We start from the raw sequence: 10,120 nt of genomic DNA, 5'->3' as shown, positions 1-10,120 counted from the left end.
CATTGCCTAGTTTAAGTCTGTGGGCTGCTTGGTAGAAGATTGTAGTGGCAGAGGAATATTGCTCTCCCTTTTTTTAAAGTCAATGAAAAATAAAACACCAGATTTCCTTCTGTTTGGTTGGTTGCAATGACAGAGGAGTTTAGGACTTTTTCTCGCAAATGTCAATTCCATTTTCTCTGCAGTGTGTTCTGTCTCTTTTTTCATCTTTTACAGGTTCTGATGTCATCCTTATGATAAAGAATAAAACCAAGCACGCATCATGTTCTTTAATGCCACTTGAAAAGAGTTTAAAAAGCTGCCGATGATATTTTTGTCAAGGAAAGAAACAAGGCAGAGAAAACTGCTGTTCATAAGCTTGCATGTGCTTGCTCTCCTCTCATGGGATCAGAGCAAGGTTCCGCATTTATTCCATGAGCTCCATTAAAATGATTGCTTTCACAGAGGTGCACACTATGGTCTGGCAATGGAGGGGYAGTAGGTCTGTATCCCCCACATCTTCATGAACAGTCTATACTGCCATTATATAAGGCCTTGAACACACGGAGGTAAATGCATGATCTGTCTAAACGCAAGCGCTGTCAGCTCAGCTCAGCAACTGTGTAAGCTCAGCTCGTGGGTTTTATGGGCTGAATCAAACACAGAGGATTAAACTACTGAGCTGATAATTAACCCGGGATACAAGGCCGTTGTGTGTGATTTTAGGCAAATGCACAATTTATCATTTAAATGAATTTTCGTGCTTTTTCACACCTGGGAGTCAAATGAAACATTAAGAAACAGTTTTTGCCCATCGAGGCAAAAATGAATRAAGGTAAAAATATATATACTTGCCAGAATTTTATTAACAATCCTTTCAGATGTGTAGAAATATAATAAGTTTGCCAAGCCTTTGGCCAAAAGAGGAGTGTTTGTGCAATAGTTCAGCTTTATTTAAACTTTGGAGAATTACCTTTAGGAGACTTGAGGAGAAAGATGGTTTGGTAGTTAATGCCTTGACCTGAGACTCTAGAGACATATTTCAAGAGCTTGCTACTGCCTGCATGTATGAATTCAATGAATTTCTCTATCTGCCTCTGTTCCTCAGACCTACAGTTTGTAACCTTTTTKGGGGACAAAGTTAAGATGGTTGTTCACTGTCCTGGATGAGGAAGCCCAAGTTTGGTGAGACCTCTAGTTGCTACCATGATGACACAGTGACGACAAAAGAGTAAGGAGAGCAGGTGACTGTGAGAAGTGCATGACAGGAGTGGTTTTATCCTCAAGGTGGGTGCTCATACCTTCCCTGACATATAACTGGAGCAGACTGGGTAAATTTTGTGGCTGGTGCTGGTGAGCAGTGTTCATTGATGCTCGTCAAGCCTCTTGTAACCTGAGAAGGTTGTTACTGCCTCATAAACCAAGTCCAGCATTTCTGAGCAATGTGTCTTATCTGAAGAAAGAAGATAACGAGCCGGGATTGAAATTCTTCCAGGACTTTTAAATCTTTCTTCATGCTGGTGTAGTAGAGACTCACAGCCAAGATCAGCACGGCACAAAATGAGAGCCACAGGAACACAGGCAATCCAGATGATGACCTGTCATGTACTGAAAAGGGGCAGGGAGGAGAAAGAAAGCAGCATTATTTTAGTGTCATCTTAAACACTTCCCAATTTTGACCCCCTGCTGATGTCTTTGTCCTGCTTTTCTGGGAACAGCAGGATACACAGGGCTCCGGTTGTGAAAACTTCAAAAGGCATCAGTTAAGTGATAGTGAGTCACACCTCTTGATGGAGGGTAGTGAATATAAAAGATCTCATCTAATGGAGCATTACAAGAGTTTAATTATATACAATAAGAATGGGATTACCATAGCTAATGCATAATCTCAAATTTCCTTCCAGCAATTATTTTTTTGTGTATTTAARCTAAACGTTGGGTTAAATACTAGGAGGATATTAAGCGACCGCATCTAATTACTTAATGCTCACAAATGTTCCATACAGAGAGATGTAGATTTCTGTCCTTTTCCCTGATAACTCAGCTTGTTTTGGGTCCCTGCTAATTACAGCAAGAACCAAGGTGAGAATCTATTAACCAAGAGGCGTATTCAGAAAGCCATGACAGGTTTAACCTCTCTCTCTAAGTGCTARGTGTGCTAATTACACTGGAAAGTCCTCAGCTCTTGCTCTTAAGCGGGAGAGAGAGCACTGTAAACATTTTTTTGTARTCCATTAAAATATAATCCAAGGATGTTTAAAGTGCCATAGGTCAGGGATAGTACAAGTGTGGAAATCAATGGGCTGTGTTTAGCTCTCTAGGGCTTCYGTGCAGCCCTAAGGAATGATTCTGATGGAGATTTGGCCCATTTAAAGCATCCTCTGATGGAGATTTGGTCCCTTTCAAGCATCCTCTTTCTTCTCAGTTAAGCTGGGCAATCTGGGRCTACCTGTAGACTTCTTCCATGATGGGATACACTGGTGACTTCTAGCTGTTGGTCCCCAAGCCAGATCTCCCCATTCTACCAATTGCTCTGCACTTGGGAGGTGCTGCAGAGAGTGAAATGGTTGCTCTGCTCAAATGCATGGTCGTTGCATGATCAGTATTACTTATAACACACTTTGTGCATTAAATATGCAGCATAAARCCAAATTCATGCCCGAATAAAAACACATAGCATGCAGCTATTTTCCTGCCATATGCATATAATCAATAAAAGGATAAAAATGTGGCGTGCGTTATTATGGGTAAAGGGTCAACATTAGCTGTAACATATTTAAATTAGCTGCTATTACCAGCCCCGCAATACACAGCAGTCAATTAAACTGTCATACAGATGCACAGAGAAGAAGGTAGAAGTCATAAAACCAAGCAGGAAACACATAATAATGTATCAAAAATGTATGGGGAAAAGGTAGAATGTTAATAGGCATTCATTTTAGAGCTAAACAGGAACCAAATCAATGCCCCATAATAGAGTCGAGTGAATTATATGCAGCAAATAATTTATTCATTTGAATTTAAGCCCTTCTCTTTGTTTGCAAGCTATCCATGAGAAGACTTCAAATTTTATAAATTTATTTGAAATTATTCTATGAATGGCTTATATGAAAGAACTTAGCTAGGAATTACTTAACACATTTTGCTTTTGCTGAGAGCTGCAATTTGGAAATAGGTATTTCCCCTTTGCAGTCTCCTAGATCCCATGACATGGTGGTTCTCAGCTGGATGCCTATCTGCCTTTCAAAAGGCAGAATCTRATAAACATAGCTCCTAACTATGCAGGGCAGGTTTTCTGTGAATGCTGAGCAGTTTTAAGCATCAGCTCTTTTCTGTGCAATGCTTATAACGACTTTTTTCATCTCATGGATGTTACTTTCCATGTGAAATTTCTGTGATTTCAAATGCAATCAGTATCTTTTCTAAATTGCCAATGCAAAATCATGAATTAAATTTGCTACCTATTTTTTTTTTTTTTTTGTTAGAACTGGACACTCAGCTCTAGCCTAGTGCTTAGGCTAGAAAGAGAGCAACTCATCTGTGGGAAGGGCACTGGAGYGGGATAACAGAGATTTTTGTTTAGTTGCATGGCTAAACAAAACATTGGCTATGTATTTTCACTGTTACCTGAGGCAAGTTGTTAGCGGTAAAGCTAACTATGGCTCTATGTGTGTAAATATATGTATGTGTATCCCCTACCCTCTTACAGCACCACATATCATAGGGTCTGGAGAATGGCTGGGGCCTCTGGAAATGATCATCATAGTAATAACATCCATATAGACAACATTTCCTTGAGGGTCTATGAGGCTGGTTGGCCTCAAATATCCTTTCAAACAGAAATAAGAATTGTATTATTGTTTTTATTTCTACCCCGCTGCCAGCATACAAATGAATTTTCTATTCCCTACACATGGAAGTCAGCAGGGAGCACTTCTGTTTAGCTTGGGGTGCTTTCCCTGAATATCTTAGTGAAAAACCTGTACCTAGTTTATTGCCATAAAAATATTAATTGACTTTAAATTAAAAATAGCTTCAGGGATTTAATTTTTGTTTCCACTATTTGTCTTACTAAATGTTGTGCTTAATATACCCTACCAGACCTCATCAACCCCTTGTGCTTCATGTGCCAAAACAGGAAAAGCAACCGCCAGAGCCAGCATAAAGTGCTTCATATTTCAGGGGTGTTTTTGCACAGTGCATCCCCACAGCCACGAAGCAGCCTCAGGTTGGCACTGAGGATGGCTCACAGTCACCAAGCAAAACTGCAACTTACCCACTAYGTAGTCACAGTAGGAAATGGCTAGAAAAGAGAATGAAAAGGTTATTGAAWGCCTGGAAAAAGCCTCCATGCAGCAGGTGAATAGGAAAGCAAATGGACTTGGTGGCTGAGTGATACCTCTGAAATTGCCTGTTGTCTTAATGGRCACTGGGCCACTTCTCACATTGCTTTTGGCTGCACAGGTTGGTGCCAGAGGTTGTGATGAGGATTTAGCCATGCAGATATAGGTGCATGTCAGGAAAGCGAAGAGCAATTTCTGTATAAGGGATTTCAGAGAGACAGAAATTGCTTCTGTTTTTAGGGAGAACAGGAAATGTCGTAYTCTCACCCAAAACCCAAAAAGCAAAACAAAATAAAAACAAAATAAACCTTATTCTGAATCATTTCTAGAAGGGAAATGAGATAGACCAGGAGGCCGAGACAAGAATTATGTTTGGAAAACAAACCCTGCTGTAAGATACAAGCTTTATCCAACAATGTCCTGGAACTGCCTCTGCTTGGCAGCTGGGGCCCAGATGCAATCCAAGATAAAAAGTCCAGGGAATGGAAAAATTTCAGTAGTGCCAGCAACCTTCCCCTTACCAGCTTCTATATTAATACTGCTGTATGGACAAACAGCAAGTCATCTAACTCATGGGCTGTTTGTAATAAAAATATTAATTATAGATTGGGAAATTTTTCCAATTTTCTTGATTTTAATGGAAAAAACAGTGTCTGAGTCTTATCCCTCCTTGTAGTTCAAAGTGCCTTGATCATAACTGTGTTAAAGTCAATGTCAGTGGAGATGAACTAGATCTCCCCAGGTTGTACTGACTGCAGAGCTACCAGTGCTGCAGGCAAGGAGCTGAGGGCAGTGGAGCAGCTTGTTGAAATGCTGCTCTTGAGCAGTCACACAAGCTTGCGAGAGTTTTGGGTTCCCTCCCTGGGCCTTTCCATGAATTCAGTTTTAACTGAAAAGCTCAGACCATCTTCCTTATGAAGAAGGAATTTTCACTGTGGTATTAGAAGGTGACAKAAACAGCATTTTGCAAAAGCAGTGCATGATATATGGCTGTACTGGTGGGTGCCAAGCTGAACTGGAAGTCAGAATGTGTGGCTGACATAGAAATTGTACCATCCTGTCAGATGTTTTTTTTACTCACTGACATACCAAAACCACACCTTGTTAGTTCCCTAACAAAATATACATTTTCATTTTCTAAGTCAGCTCAGTTTGTGAAAGTCAGAACACCAAGATAATCCTTTTGAGGTTATGGATTGAATACAGCCATAAACAGAAGTGCAAATTAGATCCTTTGTGACAGAGTTCTGCTTAAGGTCACTTCCAGCTGACCTATCTGCAACTGCTTATTGTGGCTTATGCACTAGAGAGCAGAGGTTACAATAGCTATTTTATTCCTTGTGTGCTCTCATTGACAGCAGTGGTTATAACTTGGATGCTTTTACCCCTAGTGGACCAGTGTGGCTCAGGCATCCCTTTTGTGTTTTATTAATTGGCATGCTGTTCAGAAAATTTCAGAAAAGAATGACATGAGTACTTTTAAAGATATTCCGAACGAAAGCAATGTTCTGAGGTAAATTTTAGTTGGAGAAGGATGCAGTGAGAGCACTCATACAATCCCACATTGATGCAATATTCCCTGTAGGAGCTGATCCAGGAGGTCACAGTGAGATCAGCCCTGGGGCTATTCTAACTTCATGGAGGACACTCTTGTCTTCCCAGCATTTCTGCAAAGCACAGCACAAAAACTGTCCATCCCTCTTGTGGTTGTGGTTTGTGCTGAGCACAGAGCAACAAATAATGATAGTAGACAGGGAGGCTAATGAGGACAGACAGAGTGAATGTTAGGAACTAGAAAGGTCATGCCCAGCTTGAACCTACCATGTTCAATGACTTCTTCTGGCTCACGAAATCGCACTCTTCTCTCTGCTTTTCGCTTTTCCCCTGCTGCTTGGTCCACAKGTGGCCTTTTCCTCAGTATCGAAGGCGGACAGCTACTATCATCTGTCTAAGGAGTTGATCAAAACACAAAATGCTGTCATTCAAACTGGAGTAATGGATCTAAGTAAAATTTTGAAATTTTGTGGCTCTGTTTTTACCAGGACCCTGAAAAGTCACAATATGAAATACAACTGTTATGATGTTTATAGTTAAATCACTGAAATATTTATAGCAAMGCAATATCATCATACTTCTTTAGTACTCTAAACCTGCGTTCTTAGGAAAACTTTCTTAAAGTTGAAGGGTAAAAAGGTGTTCAGAAAGGATTTCTATGCATTGGAGTGGAAAGGTACGGAACGTGGTTGTTCAGAGACTTAGACTATAAAAATCTAAATGTGTTATGAAACATGATTTGTACTGCTCAGAGCACTTTCCAAGTGTTCTAAGCTGGGCACCCCATCCTGAATGACAGTGTTATCATTTCAGCAGCTGACACTACACAGCAGTCTTATGTTTGGACACTGTTGTGATTCATGAGAGAAGGCAATTCATTTGTACTTTGATAGCCTAATTTTGTTGTTGGTTTAATTTTTGCTTGGAAACAACACTCCGTCTTTGATTATGGAATTGAGTTGCTCTGGATTCTACCAAATAACAAAAAGCAGAGCTACAATTACAGTAGCAAATCCCTCTTCTATGTAGGAATGCTCCCAGAGTCAGACCCCCAAATTGAATCCAAAATATCTCAGTTCAGAGACACCCACTGTCCTCAGAGAGCAGAGCAGCAGATGACAAGTTCAAAGGCTTTCAGAATCCTAAGTGGGAGGCAGAGATTCTCCACACTTTATTTTTAATTTAAGTTCAAATTCATCTTCTCCAGTGCTTCTTTCCCTCTTCTCTCACTTTTTCTGCTATTTCTTAGGTAGTTTGCTTGTTCCTGTTGCTTACTATCTCTSTTCTTCTTATGTGCCTCTTCCTCAGTCTTCCCTTGCCCTACACCTCTTCTTTCAGACAACTCCCTACATTCTGCCATTGCCACCAGTGCCACATGGGCTACGGAGGTGGGCTTAAGGTACCTACAGTCTGGGCATGACAGATCCCAGAGTGTGGAGAATGGGCCGGATTCCCCAAGCAAGCATTGCCTTCTGCCCTCTCTGATCAGTCCCTTGCCTGAACCCAAGTTCACCACACATCATCTGCAGAAGAGATATCACTGCTGGTTGAATCCAGAAGGGGATTTAGTGGGGACATTCCTGGGCAGATACAGCCTGCCAGGGCAATTTTCAGTTGGATGCCTGGACTTCCTACGTGATTCATGAGAGAATTATATGCTTAAAAATGACATCCCCAGCAGCTGGCCTGTGAACAGGAAGCCATATAACATAGGCAGCAACACCTGCTGCGGAGTGAGGAGTGTCCTCAGATCCGATACCTGCTTCTGAGACATTTAGAAGTCAAATTTTGGCCTAACTTWGCACTTACGAGACATTTAAATACTCATTGGGCAAATTATGAGAGAAAGACTTTACAACCTCGTGTTTCAGTGTTCACTGGTGATAGAAGAGGTCTGCTCCTGTCCTTGCTTCCATGAATACTTAATATGAAATAGTTAATTATTTATTGGAGCAGGCGCTGGGAACAGGGTCTCTCATGGACCAGGTGAGTGCCCTAAGCACTGTGCTATAGCCACGCACATGCACACACTTTCTGGCCTAATGAATATTTAATTATTCTGTGTAAAGTGAAACAGTTTCAGGGAGACAGAATGGAAGATGTCTAGCTGAGGCCAGCARTGGTTAGAGATTTTGCTGGGAGGGCTGGTCTAGTGGCACAGAGAAGGCAATTGGACCTTATATGTGAAGAGATTTGTAACTTCACAAGCTTTTCCAAAGAGCACCACATCAGAAGAGAGAAATGTCAAAAGTGAGGTGGTTGGGCAGCACGTAACCAGGGTATACCTTAAGAATAAGGAAGCATTTTCATTATTTACCAGGCTTAACAATATGAAAATCAAAACTACACTGTGTCAAAACAAACTGATGCATTTTCCCCTCGGACAGAAACCCAGTGTTAACATAGTTGGACTCCGGCAAGAGCTGGAAATCTACCAAAGCATTATCAGGAAATATATACCCTTAAAATAATGCACCTGTGAAATGCTGTGGGCACTGGACAGGACTACTATGGCAACCATTAAAAAATTACTTACCGGGAACTCCTTTGTGCTAGAGCTGAAAGATGGGGCTGGACATGACTGGGACATGTACTCTGGATGCCAACATGAAGTCTCCCACACGAAGCTTCGGTTGGAAAGCAACTTGCTTAAGTAAATGGGAATGACGAGGGAAGAGTGCCTGGAGACCCCTTTGGAGACCCCCAGAGAGAGCAGGCAGTGCCACAAAGCTGGGGTGGCAGCAGCAAATGACACAGAGGAGTGGAAAGACAAGTTTCCACCCTTCATACCAGTGTTGGCTTGGGGAGGATGACGTTACTTGAAATGTACTCGGTAGCCAAAAATAGCATGTAGTGATAAAACTAGATATGCAGATGGAAAGCAAGGCTTTCCTGGCAACTGGAAACTGGAACTGGTTGAAAAGAGCAAATCACAGATAACCACCTACAGATTTATATGCATAAATGTAAAGTCAAGGCTGTTCTTTTTCTAATGGTTGTTGCAGTTCCATAAACATCTTGGTTTCCTTACAAGAAACTATTCTCTATCTCAAAGATATTAAAAGTAACATTGCTTTTAATCCTTCTCCTGCTGAAAATGTGGGCAAAAGCTATCAGGAAATGATATAGATGCAGTGGGATCACATATATGTCTCTCCAGTACAGTTATGGCTTCACTTTATATGTTTTACAAATTAGATCCATTATTATAGTAATAAAGTGGGATTTTAACATTAGACATTTCTATGGATATTATAATAAGATTATTGATAGGCGAGAGAGATGATTTACTGTTCAAGAGGCTTTAACAACCCCTTGTCAAATGCTGAAGGCTGGTCGTCATTAAATATACAATTTCCAGTCAAAAATACCTGTCATGATTGCTAAAATATGGTGGTTTACTGTCTCTACGAGCACGAGTGTGAGCTTTTTTTGTTTTTCTTTTCCTGGGGCTATTTATTTGCTGTGACATGTCTAAACTACTACAGGTCTATGTTATTTTCCAGGTGGCAGGATGGGGTCTCCCATGGTAGGACTGTGTGATTGCTAAATTCACAAGGGGCAATTTTCTTGCAGAGGGGGAGGAAAGACTTYAGTATCCTTCAACGTTACGCCTGTGCAAGGTCTTGGGCCATTCGGACTAGGACCCTTGTTTCACACTAATCTAGTGGGGCAAGAGAGGTGAGATGCTCACAGTGGCACAAGAAACTAGAGAGCAAAGCAGATCTTTTGTCCTCACTATTTTAATCTTCCCTTCAGGGGCTTAGGGAGCAGTTGGGAAAGGTTGAGTTCCTGCTCTGCAGAGCACTAGTGGGGCAAGGCAGCAGGGGGACAGGAAAGGGCAGCCTTTGCAGCCAAGCTTCATGAGGCTGAGGTCTTCAAGCCTTCCCCTTTCCAGCTGTGAAAGCAGTGTCAGGGTGGAAGAAGACACGTCTTGATGTCCTGAGGCTCTCTACTAAACGCACCATATCTAATTGCTATCTGAAGAGATTTGCCTTACCTTCTCTTGCCTGTGCATTGGGGTAATGGAGGGCTTTTCCTCATGCTGCAACCAGCTCACAGCTGCAGGACTTGTAAAACTCTCCGATGCATCCTGCAAGGGTTTCACAGCAGTTATTTGAGGAATACTTGAACCCAGATTTTGGTAGGTAGAATATTATTCTCTAACAGTTCGCTTGTAGCAGATGCTCATAGCATCTTGGGCAGTAAAGTGACAAAGCCTTCCAAGCCATAACTGCTAGCTTTTA

General features: G+C 41.4%; 1 protein-coding gene across 1 annotated transcript; it reads right to left on the bottom strand.

Annotated features, from left to right (window-relative positions):
* Nucleotides 1–1,246: 1,246 nt before the first annotated feature.
* On the bottom strand, nucleotides 1,247–8,478 carry CUNH14orf180 (chromosome unknown C14orf180 homolog). The gene is made up of 4 exons (XM_026048706.1): nucleotides 8,410–8,478; nucleotides 6,141–6,267; nucleotides 4,253–4,279; nucleotides 1,247–1,584 (listed from the first exon to the last, which is right to left on the bottom strand). Exons 1-4 carry the CDS (start codon nucleotides 8,461–8,463, stop codon nucleotides 1,382–1,384), a joined length of 411 nt encoding a protein of 136 aa, XP_025904491.1. The 5' UTR covers nucleotides 8,464–8,478; the 3' UTR covers nucleotides 1,247–1,381.
* Nucleotides 8,479–10,120: the final 1,642 nt, after the last annotated feature.

This window comes from Nothoprocta perdicaria, unplaced genomic scaffold (assembly GCF_003342845.1).
Source record: "Nothoprocta perdicaria isolate Ctin4 unplaced genomic scaffold, notPer1 scaffold_56, whole genome shotgun sequence".
In the NCBI taxonomy this organism is placed as follows: domain Eukaryota; kingdom Metazoa; phylum Chordata; class Aves; order Tinamiformes; family Tinamidae; genus Nothoprocta; species Nothoprocta perdicaria.
Note: the sequence above shows the minus strand (reverse complement) of the source record. Positions and strands in the feature narration are given on the sequence as shown.